The following is a 15710-nucleotide window of genomic DNA, read 5'->3' as shown; positions in this document are numbered from 1 at the left end:
AGGTTAAATGTTGAAACCTCTCTGGACCCTCAGGTCTACTGTAGATTCCACCTTGGAAGAAGGACCTCAGGTGATCCAGTGCTATCGTGAAAATAATGTGCCCCAATTTCCAGATAAATTATTCAAGATACTGCAACAGCACCATACTGCTAGCGCCTTGGACCCCGCCCACTCGACTGAGCGCACTGGTTCTCAGAGTCTGACAATCAGGCTACCATACTGCGACACTTCTTCCATCCTTGAACTGCACCTCCATGTGATATAACAATCCTGGGGGATTGCAGAGCTCTGGAGGATGCTGATGCTAAAAATGCCTCCTAGATACTAACCAATCTGAAAAACTTGTTGCTACGGGTATACAGCTAAAATCTAAAATGGCACAGATGGTTTCTCAGATTGAATGGGTTAAAATTATGCTTATTTTAAATTATACTTCACTTTGAAAGTTGTCTTGCCTCAGCATGTCTGGTAATCAATCATCGATTAATTAACATTATATATTAACAATAATAACCTGAATTTCCATTCACCATTGTTTTGATAATTGCAGAAATAGCTATATTCATTATTGGAAAAAGACTAACATGTCAACTCTGTGTTTCCGTGAGTCGTGTCACGACAGCTACTCAAGGACAGCCCCCAATATTGGGTGGCCAACTGCCCATTCACTCACAGGGATGTTCAGGCCAAAAACAACAAATGTTATACCTAAAGCCAATGAAACTTAACTATCTTAACTTAAGATAAAAAGCAGTACAGCATGTGACATGTCCAAAACACCCACACAGTGGGTTTACAACCTCTGTGACAAAGCTGTGGTCACCAGTTACATCTTGACCATTGGTGTCACTGAGGTTTGAACTCCTACAAACATTAATGATGGTAGAAGTATACTAGCATTCAGCCGCATACTGTATGACACATACACAAATACACATACACATGCACAAACGTGCACATACTAATCCACAAAAGAAAATTTGCGTAGGCCTCAGAAATAAGAAAAGATGCAACACATGAGACCTGGCTGGATGCAGGTCACAAAATATTAGAACATCAACACAAAACGTCCCAATATAAACACCCAGTATTTTTCATTTATGCCATTGTCAGTAGACAATGATCTGCTCACGGACGGACAGTACGTGTATAAATAAATTAACAGATTATTGCAAGTATAAAGTGATTTATAGGTCCCTTCAACCTCACAGGAACTTGTGTACATTATTGTCCTACTTCTGACACGACTTTATCTGAGAGCACAAAGAGAACGTTTCTGGTCCGGTAGAAAATGCATAAAACTCTGCCGTCCAATTTGCCATCAATGATTGATAATCATTGGCGCCACCACAAGATGTTACACAACAAAACAAACAGCTTGCTGTCCTTACTCGCCCTCCATGCTGATATAAAGCCATGTAGTACTATCATGGCGCAATGCCATCAATGTGTGGTCAATACCACACTCTTGAAATTGCATCAATGTACGGTACGTAATTAGTAATTACATACCGTACATTGATGCAAATTTCAAGATTTCTACAAATGAATAATCCAGGAATAATGCCACGGAATTATTGTCCAAGGAGTTGAGAAACAAGATTGCTAAATGAAACAGTACAAATGTCTTGACCACAGCACACATACATGCACGTTTAGTCATAGGTACTACATGAAAGAATGCTAACGTAATTGCTAATGTCTTTACCAGTTTATGTGCAACTATTTCACAGTGGTACAGGGTCGACTGCTGCAAACAAAGCCCTGTTTTATGAGACGGACAATAACTGGGGGTTAACCATCAATCAAATAAAACAACCCTAAAAATACATTTCAAGTTTTTATCAGTGTCTATTGAATGACTTGCAGACAGTGTGAATTAATTAACAGCTATAAGATAGGAATGATCACTGTTGGATGTATCAGAAATAGAAAATACTAACCTATACCACCCCCCCCCCACCCCCCACCCCCGGAAACCACATACAGTATATTAAAATAATATACATTCATTAGAGAATGTAAAAGAATAGAATGAGTGTTGAGTGCTGTTCCCAGTTGAACCACACGTGAGTCCCCATTTTTGTGGTTTTCTCTCAACATAATTTTTGGTGGGTAGAGAGAGAGAGGTGGTATTCATTTCTCACTACCTTTGGTCAAGTAAATTCAATCCCAACCATTATACTCTTCTCTCCAGTTTTTTTTTTTAATGCACAATTGGAAGAAAGCATAGATTTTCATAAAATGAACAGTGCGTTTATTTATCAATGTAAACTACTATGGTTGGGATTCTGGTCTTATCATGTCTCACTACCGTTTTCTTTATGGACAATTGGAAGAAAGGTTACATTTTCCTAGAAATGGAACAATGCCATTAAACCTTACACCATGGCTGACCACATCACCTCCTCATCCAGTCGCTCCTTTCAGGGCAGAGGCACCAGCAGTCCTTGCAGGCTTTGAGGTGAGAGCCAGAGTAGCTCCACCAGGTTGTACTGGCAGTAGCCCATCCAGAACCCAAACAGCACATCCGTCACATTGTGACGCCCCAGCAGCACTCGGCTCAGCCCCACCAGCACCACCCACAGCAGAACTAGGACGCGCAGCGGTGCAGCCAGCACCAGGTGTGCCAGGACGAAGCGGCCGCACATGGCAGCGCGCGTGGCATGACCCGAGGGGAAGGAGTAGCGGTCCACGGAGAAGGAGGCGAACATGTCCATGCGGTTATGGGTTGGTCGGCGCCGACGTACCAGCGCCTTCACGATGCCCACCAACACCAGGTCCAATAACAGGGCTAGACAGGGAGGAAGAGAGAAGAAGAGTTTCACGAATCACTATGAGCATGAGCAATGACATGAGTGACCAGAAGTAAGAGTCCAGTACACCCAGTGGTAACAAACAAACAATATAATCAAAGCATCTGCACAGTGAATATGTACCTCATGTACCTCTATACACAAACATCTTTATTCAAACAGATAAGAGTCTGATTAAAACAGAGGTAAAGAGGTAAGCTGGGTACATATGGTGGTACTATAGCCACATTATCCATGACGGTAACAGCCTGGGGTTATCAACTTTTATTTTATTTAGTCAGTGACTATAAAAAGATTGCTTTGGCTTTAATAAGCAGGTCTGTCACTAAGGTCACATTATGCTTCGTAACATTGAACAGGAGCAGCACACACACATTGCTTATGACGTGTGGGCACGTTGGTTGTACTGAACCAGTTAATATGTGCACATGTAAAGAAAGGAGAGGTGCAAATTTTGCACCTCTCCTTTCTTTACATGTGCACATGTTCTCCTGAACTTGTGCACACATTAAAAGGAGCACTTCACCCATTTTCACCCTTGTAAAATGGCACCATTTCTGTCTATTCACTCAAACAAACTTCAGTGCTGCAAACCACAACATGCTAGGCAGGCTTTTGATCATTCACTTCAAACTTTTTTCTAATCTTATATTGATGCAATAAATTGAAATGTATCTCACAGGATAAAATCCTCTTCGCCAGACTCAACACATACATACTACCCTACAACCCACCCTCCCCATGCCACATTTTATCCACAACCACATACAATGCCATACTTTTTCTTTTACACTTAAAAATATACAATTCATGTGCACAAGCACTCACTTTTTTCCCTACTATATTCAGCTATTAGTGTAGATTTATCTTACAAACATTAAATTCCCATTGACAATGAATGGAGAATTTTACGTAATAGTGTCTGAGCAAATAGACAGATGACTATTTAATAAGATAGATGTTACGTGATAATGATGTACGATGATAAGAGAGCCCATCACTTCACACTGGTGTGATTTGACTCATATATCAGTATTAACTTTCCAGGAAGAGAAAGGCTAGTATAAAAGAACAATGACTCCTAACTCAGTATTAAAGGGTTGGTTCGGATTTTTGGACATGAAGTTGTATGAAAAGCTTACCATAAATATCGCGGTTGTAAGTGTATTAAATGACTGGCCGAGTCCCTCTGCTCCTGTTTGGGGAATATCAAGTAGTTTCCAGGGTCACTGGGGGCCACGCATTAAAAAGAAACCAATCTACAAAACTAGCGTAATTCGTATTGTTGACATATATCTGCAATTACAGACCAACTTTCGCTCAACTTTGACCCCTCTGTCTTATGGTACTATTTTCTTTGTGTCCAGTATCACTGCGCCGCATAGAACACCATTGAGCTGCCGCGCCGCGGCGGGATACACTAACAAAGCTAGGTGCTGTGCAGCTGCCCCAGGTCACTGCTAGTTAGCTATAGCTACAGGGTTTCAACGCGACCCGCATACATTCATTTCATTCAAAACATTGACTTTTGACTCGTACCAGTTACTTTATAAGTTTTGTTTTGTGTCATAGAGGAAAATAATAGTTGTTTTAATTCTTTCAAAGTAGATCTAAAAATCAGCGTCAGGCAACATGTCAGAATCAGACACTTCAAACCCAGAGTCAGACAACGACAGTGATGAAGATATTGCTTTCACTGCACAGCCGATGGGATATATGTATGAACCGGAATATACCGATGATGAACTCCGTAATATGGACATAGAAAGGGCAGAGAGAGAGGAGAGAGCTAGGGAAGCCGGGCCAACAGCTGCAACGAGGGCACGAGAGAACGTTACCTGGTGGTGTACTTGTACTGAGTGCGAGCCAATGCCCAAAGAGGTTGAGAGCTACTGCTGCCGCGAATGGGAACTAGCCATGCCACTGTTGCTACAGATGCAAGATCTCTCGGTGTCAGAGGAAGCCAACGCATCTGCATCTCTCCCGGTGTCTGATGAACAAACCAGCGCATCTTTACCTGCACCTTCTTGCTGCATTATCAAGCACCCAAACTTTCCAGCTATCGTGAACGCTGGTGTGTTGCAGACCTTTTTCCACATACCAAAAATAAACTGGAAAAAACGTCCCGAGCCTGCTGGAGCTGATGGCCAGTTGTCAGTCGAGTAAGTTATATATCTCATGAAGATTATGGAATTATTCACCACATGCCTCTAACTGTAAATTGCAATACTGTAGTTATTGTACACCAGTGGTTCCCAAACTTTCATGTCAAGGACCCCCAAAATGACACTCATTAGCCTGCAGACCCCCCATTTGAAAATATATGCCAAAGACCCCCATAAGAGAAGATTTTTTACAGCTCTAGCAGTGATTTTCAACCATTTTAATTTCAAGGACCCCCAATTTGATATGAAAGAGGCTAGGGACCCCCCATGTAATGGCATTTCTATCTGAGACCCCAGTTTATATTGTAAAATCAATGTAAATGTAACTGTCCATTTGGTTCCAAACTATCATGTAGCTGGGGACCCCCTGGAACTCCCTCAAGGACACATGGGGGTCCCCAGACCCCACTTTGGGAACCGCTGTTGTACACTAAGAGTAGGCCTACTTGGCCTAAAGCAGAGAGCTACAGACAATATCAAGATCTAACTACAATGTATACATGGGTGTAAATGTTCCACCTTATATACAGTAGGCTATGCAAATACTAAAAATGTCATTCTTTGTTTCAGTCAATACAGGCTGGTGGGCTACAGGATGGTCTTGGAATGGGTCCTCCAAGGAGAACGGCTTGGTGCCGGAAATCGAAAACCTCTCCCTTCATGTGTTGTGAAAACCATTAGATCACTGTATCCATCAGCAACTGGAGAATATGTTGGATACAAGGAATCAGAGGACTTTCTGGATTTGTTTTAGTTCTTTGTTTATTTTCTGACTTCTGTGTTATATTATATTGCTCCATTGTTTTTTGATATGTGCAATAGTAAAATATAAAACTAATAAAAGAAATCACACCCGTGTGAAGTGAGGGGCACTCTTATCATCGTACATCATTATACATCAACTCATCAGGCCAATCACAATTTGCGTCTTCATCATGACCTAAATTGACACTGTATTTGCTTAGCCTCAGACGTAATTGTCCATTCATTGTCAATGGGAATTTAAAGTTTGTGTAAGAGTTTGTGGACATACCAAAAGCTGGAGGGGCTAGCACCCATCAAAAACTAAATTTGGTCTGGACTGAAATGTGTATAAAGATACACAAATGAAGAAATGATAACAATGATAACACACATTTTGGCTCACTCAGTATCAGTATCAGAAACATCTGTACTCTCCAACAGATTTTGCACTGGAAAACGTGTTGTATGTTCTAAAATCATAGTATCTTTATCGGGCTTTGGAGTTCGAGCTATATTGGCAGGTAGATCAACTGGAGGATGGATGTGGAACCGATCATCTCCAAGCTTGATGTTGTTGTCAAGTCGCCGTTGAATGACTCGTTGTACCAAGTCGTTTCGAAAGTCCTGGGAGGTAGGCTCATAGAGGTTCCTAGAACGCCATTCACCTGACAGCTTGGAGTGAAATACACTGACCCTCTCTTTTCCTGGGGGAGTAATATTACAAAAACACAGCATATTCATTTATAACATTAAAGTTGTAATATGAATCCATTCCATGTTAATCCCACTTAGACCTGAGGCCGTTTCTAAAAATGCCTTCTAAATAATGACCTAAGTTTTCTGAAAACTTCAAATATTTATTCAATAATTACAAAAATGTAGCTATTATTCTGTACATAGCATCACCATCAGCAACCCCAATAGGGGTTCCCGTCTTGAAGGGTAAAAGGTTAAAACCCCAAAGGGGTTCCCATCCTAAATGGGTTATTTTTCATTTTAAAACATTTTGGTTTGGGAATGCATAGCACCCAGACACCGTCCTGTCAAGTTCAAGTCTTTTTTTGTTTCAAACATGCTTACCAGCTTGAGTAGTGGCATGTTGACGGCCAACATTGTGGTTGTGGTCAATGACACTCAGTTGGATTCTTGCCTGCATGGTGACATATTTGAAGTGCCTTCTCTTCTCAGCATACTTCAGCATAGAACTGTGGTACACTTCAAGAGCTCCTGAAAAAAATACACATCAACACATCAAATAATAGTATTCTTTGTAGTTTTCTTTTGTGTGCCACCTAACAACGCTATTGTTGGGTGTGCTTGGAAATGTATAACCTACAAATATCAATATCATAGCTTGGGTACCAATATTCATGAACTGATTCCAGTGTGCCTGAACAAAGTCATGTGATCCAGGTCTCTCAAGAGTCTTTTATCAAGTACAATAGCCTTGAGTGTCGTATGCGGCACTGTCCTTCTGAAGCCACTTCTTCCTTCTCTGTTGGTCAACACTGAGCTCATCATGGTAACACTTGTACTCCTGTCCATCATCTTCCCACCGGTGGATGCCACATACATGAAACAAGACAGAGGTCCAACGGCGTTTCAATTCCTGGACACATTTGATTTATAAATTTAGACATTTTGCAACATAACGCCCCGATTAAAGTATTTCAGTGACATGCTTTGCTCTGCAATACAGCATTTTATAACAAATACAATAAAATCAGAATCACCCTTTCATCACCACCACAAGTGCTGCAAGACCACCAAAGGTGATTGCTTATAGACTTGATCCATGGCTGCAATTCACGGTTGCATTTCTTCTTTGATAATGCAGCTACCTTCTTCTTCACGCCTACAGAACAGAAGACAGACATGGAATTAATGGATAAACTACACAAACGTAATAATTAACAGTACAATCTTCACAACAAAAATATACTTTTCTATCAAATTTGAAGTGTTACTGTAGATAAGGCAAATAGATATATACTTTTTATTACCCCTGAAGGAAATGTGTTATTTTCAACAGCTCCAGTTGCAATACATTCATAGTGTCAATGAAAAGCATGGTGAACATGTAAAATACATAGAATGCAGTTTAAATATATATATATATATATATATATATATATATATATATATATATATATTGAGCTGTAGCTGGTTCAGCCTACTCCAGCCCACAATGTCCTTGATCAGCTTCCTGTACTCCCCCCTCCTCTCCCCATTGCTACACCTGGCAATAACTGTACACAATAGATAAAAAAAGAAAAACATCACACAATTACCTTTTGCAACATGCCATGGATCATACTGATGTCTAAGTTTAGGGTACTGCACCCTCATGATCTTCCTTATGGATGGATGACGATCTGTGGTGACAACATCAATACCAACTCCTCGACTCAGCAAGCCATTCAGCCCCCTCTGGAAACCTTCTGCCTCCATCGCAGATGAACTTGTAGTCTCAGATACCTTTTCGAATCAGAATTAAACAAACAAAGTACCCACAAAAGTAAGTAAAGGCTAATGGTGTATCCATATCTAAAATATAATAACAATAACATGGGGTGAAAAATGTTACCTGGACTAATTCTGACTTTATTATCTTCTTGGTTGTGTCATCCATGAAGTTGTAAGAAGTGTATTTAGCACTGTAACCTGGGGAATCGGATCTGTACAGAAAAAGAGAGAATCAATTATACAGTTGGGTTAGACGTGGATTTCAAGATACAATTATATTCCAAAATGTACAATTTGATCATAATACAAATTACCGTATTGTGCCGAATATGAGGCGACTCTGATTATAAGACAACCGCCATTTTTCAAGACTAATTTGTGGAAAAAGAACATTGCATGTCAAATAATATAGTCCCTGATTATAATATGAACCCGTTTTTTTAGGATATTTCCATTGGGAAAAAATGTAGCCTTATATTCAGCACAATAGGGTAATACACATTTGTTCATGCTTGTTGGTGCTGTATTCAGAGGGTTAGCACCAGAACCTGCTATGAAACGATATAATTTGATACATTTAATTTCAATAGTAGTGCAGCAGGCAGCACTTTATTTCAAGACTATATAGTCTTCACTCTTCAGTGATGCAAATAGCCAGCATCCTTAGACTAGATTCACTACATTGAGAAAGGATGCAATCATGTCACCCTCCGGGGGTCCTGGGATACAATACTGTACTCCAACGTCATTGAAGTAGGACTCATAAAATGTCCCTGGGACCCATCTAAAAGACCACCATTGGGTCCCGAATGTCCACACATTACATTGAAAACCTATTTACATCACTGAGTCTGTCTGTGTGTATAGGTAGTACATAAATCAACTGCCCACATTAATTGGACTAAAAATATATAACTACCTGGCATCACCGCCAACGTCAATATGTCCACCATTACATGTTATTTCCTGGAGATTGGACATAATTTGTTCCTGCATTTCAGTGTAGGCTTCATAGACAACTGGTATAAGATAGGTTGACTGCAATGAATAATAAGCTGTCTTTCTAGGAAGCTGTAAATTGACAAGATCAGCCCACTCTGTAATTTCAGTCTGTGTTGTCCCAGTGAAAAGAATAGCCGCTGAAGATAACAAGTTGTTCTCAGGCATTCCACGAGCATCAGGACAAGATTGCCATGCTCCACTGTGGCCACCAATGCAAGTCCACTCAATCTTGATCATGGATCCATTACAAGTAGTTTTTCTCTCAAACTCATCAATGATTTTCCCACATGTGTGACAAGTGGCAAACAGTTTCATGAGGGCTGTTTCATTTACAATCCACTTCCTTTCGGACCAATCACTGCTATGTTGATGTTCTGCTACATGAATGCCATCATCTGAGAAAGACGTTTCCACAGGAGTACATGTACTGCTTGGTGTATGAAATGTGCTGTCCTTTTCACATGGCGTTTCCACTGAACTCTGGCTCGTCTCCAGTGCCTCAGGTGCAACTGCTGAGCTTGTGCTCTGTAAGACATACATTCAAATTAACTTAGAACTAGATTTTGTGTACATATAGTATACACACACAATTACCAAATAACAATTGTATTTTGTACATTATGTTTAATGTGTTCATGGTTTCTACATTTACTGGGCCTAATCAGAATTGTATCTGTTTTGAGCTACTGAATAAACTGTACATCAGCAACTACCTGTGACTGTGTCCAGGTGGGAGGCAAAGCAAGGTAGGTTCCTGAAGATGATGCCCTTGTTCTTGGAACAGCATGGTCATACTCAGGGCTGGTGAGAAGAAGCTTCAGGCCGGAATCTCCCACATTCTGAGGGGTACACTGAGGCGTAGACTGTACTAAATCTGAAAACATTTTCCTAGCTTCTTCAGGGCTGGGATCCATTATGGCCTCCAATGTCGTATCCATCACACCAGCAATAGATCCCTATAAACAATAATTGCATGGAAAGTTATGACATGCTCAGGTGTGACTGTGTGTGTGTTTACGGATGCACACACACCTCAAAATGGAGCACTAAGATCACACACAAATGTGACGTGTGCGTGTGTAAAAAGGAGCACTAAGATCAATTACATAGGGTCATCTAAGAAATACATTTGTCATAGATGCAGTCATGTAGGCCTGCATTTACTTTCATAATGTTGTTTACCCTACCCAATACAGGGTTTGATCCAACTTTACTAGTTATCTGGTTCACAGTACTATATCACACACGTGCATCAATTATAATTCTTCATTCAAAGTGAACATATTAGCCAAGTTAGAAGTAGTATGGTAGTAGCCTATAGGCTACAATTACGTAGTTGAATGATGGCCAAAACATATTACCATCAGGTTATTATTACCGCTCCATCCTCCATCTGATCTCACAGATAGTGAGTCTAATCGAACAGCTTTCTATTAGGTCAACAATCCATTCCATCGTATTTTATTATTATTATACGATGTGTTATATACAGTACATGTCTGTCCGTCTGTCTTACCTGGGGTGTTGTAGAACTTGTAGAAGCAGAAGCATGGGTGCATGTGTTTGGACCGACGACCCACGCATGAGGTACAGCGCTAAACTTCAGAACATGTTTCTTCCCTGTAGTACTAGGGACATAATCTTTTGCATCGAAATGATCACTGCATATGCGAAACTGTTTTATTTTTCTCAAGTTAGTATGGACGTTCAAACCCACTGCAGCAAGCCAAAGTTGTCTCGTTCTATTTGTATTAGGGAAACGGTGGAAGAAATGTTTTGATCCAGACGTACTCTTATTAGGACATCCCGGAAAGTTGCAACTTCGTACCATTTTGATCTATAAGTAACCGGAACGAGTCAAAAGTCAATGTTTTCGCGTTGAAACCCCGTAGCTAGCTATACCTGGGGCAGCTGCACAGCACCTAGCTTTGTTAGTGTATCCCGCCGCAACTGCCGCGGCGCAACAGCTCAATGGTGTTCTATGCGGCGCAGTGATACTGGACACAAAGAAAATAGTACCATAAGACAGAGGGGTCAAAGTTGAGCGAAAGTTGGTCTGTAATTGCAGATATATGTCAACAATACGAATTACGCTAGTTTTGTAGATTGGTTTCTTTTTAATGCGTGGCCCCCAGTGACCCTGGAAACTACTTGATATTCCCCAAACAGGAGCAGAGGGACTCGGCCAGTCATTTAATACATTTACAACCGCGATATTTATGGTAAGCTTTTCATACAACTTCATGTCCAAAAATCCGAACCAACCCTTTAACTTTCCAGGAAGAGAAAGGCTAGTATAAAAGAACAATGACTCCTATCTCAGTATTAACTTTCCAGGAAGAGAAAGGCTATGAAAGAACAATGACTCCTATCTCAGTATAAACTTTCCAGGAAGAGAAATGCTAGTATAAAAGAACAATGACTCCTATCTCAGTATTAACTTTCCAGGAAGAGAAAGGCTATGAAAGAACAATGACTCCTATCTCAGTATAAACTTTCCAGGAAGAGAAATGCTAGTATAAAAGAACAATGACTCCTATCTCAGTATTAACTTTCCAGGAAGAGAAAGGCTATGAAAGAACAATGACTCCTATCTCAGTATTAACTTTCCAGGAAGATAAAGGCCAGTATAAAAGAATGGCTCCTAACTCAGTATTAACTTTCCAGGAAGAGAAAGGCTGTGGTTTCTATTAGCTTGGAATCACCATTGATGATGTCATAGGCAGGTTTATGAACTGTCCACAGACAGCAGCCCACGAAAGCGTGAGCGAGCAGATTGATATTATGCCATCGTTAATGAACAGTCAGGACTAGGAGAAATTATATAAAGATAAGGTTTAAAATGGGTGAAGTTCTCCATTAAACATAACTGATTTAACAGCCTTCATGCAAAATATCCCACGTCTGTGTCAGCCTCATCACAATCACAGAGGAATACATTACAGGCTACCTCTTGTGTCTCCATCCAACCTCTCGGGATCAATAACTACAACGTACAATCTGTGTGGTGATTGGGAAATATTTCTCAATTCTATTAGACAATGTAACAGACTAGTGGCATCCCAAATCAGATCTTTGGCCTATCCAGATTGGAATCAGATTACTTTTATAAAGTCTGAACAGCAATTTTTGCTAATGAGATTCAAATCACACTCCTTACCTTAGCCTTGTTCATAAAACCAATCTGGATACTTGGATAGGAAATCAATTTTGGGCCTTGTTGACTCAACGAGGCATGACATTGATTTGTGTGATTCATGTACGATAAGTACCCTACATCTTTGTTCATATTGTCAGAATTGTACAATGGCTGCCCATAACCCTCCCCCCCCCCCCCATCCCCCCATCCCTGCTCTCTACAAGGGGTTTCTTCTATTAAAGTGGTCCTGCCTAGCCTGGATCCAGCCCAAAGACCCCGCCCACTCTCTGAGTGGACTGCATCTATTCTCCAGAAAGCGACAGTCTGATAATGAGGTCCTGCCTGCTTGGCATTGCGTGTTCTGCACACAGAGGAGCAGACAGCAGTGTTGTGTCTGCATGCTACAGTGCTTATGGTTGGCTGGTAGACTCTCCCTGTGAGAGGGTAGGTTGGTATCAGACAATGCGGCAGTACAGTTTGGACAACCGTACAGGGATATGCATTCATGTGAGTGGTCGTGCTCTGTGTGTTTAGGTGAGAAGCCAACATCAGATTAGGGCTGCTCAATGAATGGAAAAATTTCAATTTTTGTCAGCTGTTGCAGCACCTTGCCCACAATCATCTCCTCGCTGTTACAAAGGGGTTAAATACCAGGACATTGTACAACTCAATACTCATCTCTCCATCCATCATCAGGCTCAATCAAAACTGGGTCCATATTACAAACCATAGTATGACCAAAGACATGACACCAGCCAGAAGCACAATGAGCAACACAGACATTAAGAAAATGATATACAAACAGTCAGTTCAGTTCAATTTATAGTTGATTGAGCTGACATGAGACAACAGACAGTAATGAGTAACGTTATACACATAAGACATAATAAACAATACAGTAGCCTACATATGCTTACATTTAGGTAAAGCAACTGAATGAGTAGAAGGTGTGCATTTTCTGTCTATACATTTGTTGAATGGAATGAGAATGGCAAAGATAGAGATGGTTGGAATACTTATGTAACTAGGACGCAGAAAGAGGGGGGGAGCTGCCTGGGAATGCAGTGTGATGATTGCAGAACGAATGACAGATGACATCTGGTGGAAGACAGCAATTACTGCGGGCATATGGCAGGTGTGTGAATGGACGTGGGAAGGAGGGAACATGACAACTCAGGACGGCTAAACATGGTGGCTGGGAGGGTGTGCGTGTGTGTGAGAGAGAGAGAGAGTTGACAGAACTGCTTCATTCATATATCGTGGGGCTACCGCATCGTATCTGCAAACACATATCATCATCATCATCATCTCATTAGTCAACAATATTACTCTGCTTACCCATGAACAGATTGAGCATGACCTCTTGTCCCGCTGCAGTGTCACTTTTATACAGACAGTACGCGGTGCCCACCAGCCACGGGATGCCGTGCCCCGATATCTCTATGAGTTTCATCAGCGGGCGGATGCTGCCCCAGGACGAGTCCTCCGAGGCGCACACCCCCAGCCGCTTGGACAGCCACAGGTCTATAGCGAGCAGCGAGCTCATCGCTATGCCCACAAAGGAGGGGTTGAGCTTCATGCAGTCCTCCTCGGGCATGCCCGACGCCGAGCCCGTGGAGGAACCGGAGCCCCGGCGCCGCGTGGGGCTCTCCGACAAGGCCCGGGGACGGGCGCGGGCGGCGGCCACCGGGTCGCCGGAGCTCCCCTGGCGCGGCGGTGGGGTTCGGTTCAGTGACATGAAGTCGTAGCGGCCGTTGTTGGTGCTGCTCGGACTTCCTCCTCCTCCGAGTCCGGAGCCTCCTCCTCCACTGCGTACGGGGTTCTTTGCTTTAGGAGACGGCATTCTGATGCGATTTCCTCTGCTGTTGTTATACTTGCAGTGCAAAGTACAATCCGACTGCACGTCGTGCACGGCCGTGGGAAAGTGTTCTGCAGTGCTGTTCGCGATGTGTGCGTCCCTTTATTTATTTATTTATTTCATCGTTTTACAGTCACTTGACAATTCCTTTCACGTCCATGCGAAGCAGTCTCTCTCTCAATGGAAGCATAGAATGGAAGAAACAACACTTTTCACATTCGCCATGTTTGTTGTTCTTATCGCAAAGCCTTTTGGGAAATGGAGTATTAAAATGTGACGTGAATTTCTACACATGACTTTGATTGATTGAAGTATTTGTAGAATTGGGTTTACTTTGTAGAATTACAGTAGCCTACATTTCAAGCACAACTCAATACAAAAATTGTTAACTGTGGACGACACAGCGTCCACCATTTTTAATTCATCAGAACATTCATCTTTGATTAATTGAAAATGATGGGCCCTATGGTGTCGTCCACTCACACACAGTTAACAATGTTTTTGTATTGAGTTGTACTTGAAATGTACTGTATTCTGCAAACTGTTAATAAATCAATCAATCAACAGGAAATCATCATAAAAGGAGGTAAACTGAAGGGAAAAAAACTGTGAGGGGAAGAGGGGTGGGGATTCAGATTTTAGCCTTTACGGTTTTGAAGGAGTTAAGGGATTCACACCGTCCACACGTGGTAGATGGGCGTTCCACATTTTGGTGGCATAGGAGCGAAATTAATGTTATTTTTGTGCATGTGCATGGTTGTTCTACTTTCAAAATGACCAACTCAACCCCCAAAAAATATCACACCTGTGTGAAGTGAGGGGCGATGATGTAAAACAAACATTGAGACAAAACAAACATTAAATTCTCTTTATTGTCAATGGCGTTTTTTAAAACAAACATTGAACTAAAAACAAACATAAAACCTGCAGGGGCCTGTTTCACGAAACTTGGATTAACTAATCCAGGATTTAGGCCAAAGCCAGGCTTTTTAAATCCTGATCTTTACAGCCTGGTTTATTCCGTTCCACTAAAGCCAAGCGAGGCTCAGAATTGGTGGATTTGGCGAGTCGGGATCAGCAAGCCTGGCTTAATAGACAGTCTAGCCAAATTCCAATACCCAAAATCTCGGCCACTCGCTCACTCACACTCGCTCACTCCAGCATGGAGGTGTTACGGTGAAATTGGTGACCTGCTGAAATATGTGACGTGTTGACATCACATGACATCAGTGTCCGAATGTAAATCGTTGCAGTTTGTTTATTAGCAGAGTTCAATATAGCGGTATTCAGGCCACGTATTTAAAGACCTCCATGTAAGTTGTGTGAAGTCCACAAGATGGTCACATATTTTGACAGGTCACCAATTTCACCATCATTTGCCATGCCGGAGTGACCGAGTGTGAGCGAGCGAGTGGCCGAGATTTTGGGTATTGGAATTTGGCTTTTGACTTTTTGTCTCTAGACCCATTCTGTAGAACACAGATTTACTGATCCTTCTTCTTCATGGGGTATTAAGGCAG

The 15710-nt window shown here is 41.7% G+C and overlaps 1 protein-coding gene and 1 long non-coding RNA gene across 2 annotated transcripts; both read right to left on the bottom strand.

The window, feature by feature from the left end:
• Window positions 1–1570: 1570 nt before the first annotated feature.
• plpp6 (phospholipid phosphatase 6) lies at window positions 1571–14419 on the bottom strand. The gene is made up of 2 exons (XM_083767439.1): window positions 13671–14419; window positions 1571–2794 (listed from the first exon to the last, which is right to left on the bottom strand). The coding sequence occupies exons 1-2, from the start codon at window positions 14173–14175 to the stop codon at window positions 2427–2429; spliced, it is 873 nt and encodes a 290-aa protein (XP_083623565.1). The 5' UTR covers window positions 14176–14419; the 3' UTR covers window positions 1571–2426.
• LOC310860492 lies at window positions 7185–8419 on the bottom strand. Its single transcript, XR_014569385.1, has 4 exons — window positions 8313–8419; window positions 8017–8203; window positions 7459–7580; window positions 7185–7334 (listed from the first exon to the last, which is right to left on the bottom strand). It is a non-coding gene; the product is annotated as an uncharacterized lncRNA (long non-coding RNA).
• Window positions 14420–15710: the final 1291 nt, after the last annotated feature.

Source organism: Protomyctophum parallelum, assembly GCF_964188405.1.
Source record: "Protomyctophum parallelum genome assembly, chromosome: 6".
Lineage (NCBI taxonomy): Eukaryota > Metazoa > Chordata > Actinopteri > Myctophiformes > Myctophidae > Protomyctophum > Protomyctophum parallelum.
This window is presented reverse-complemented; position numbering and strand designations above follow the sequence as displayed.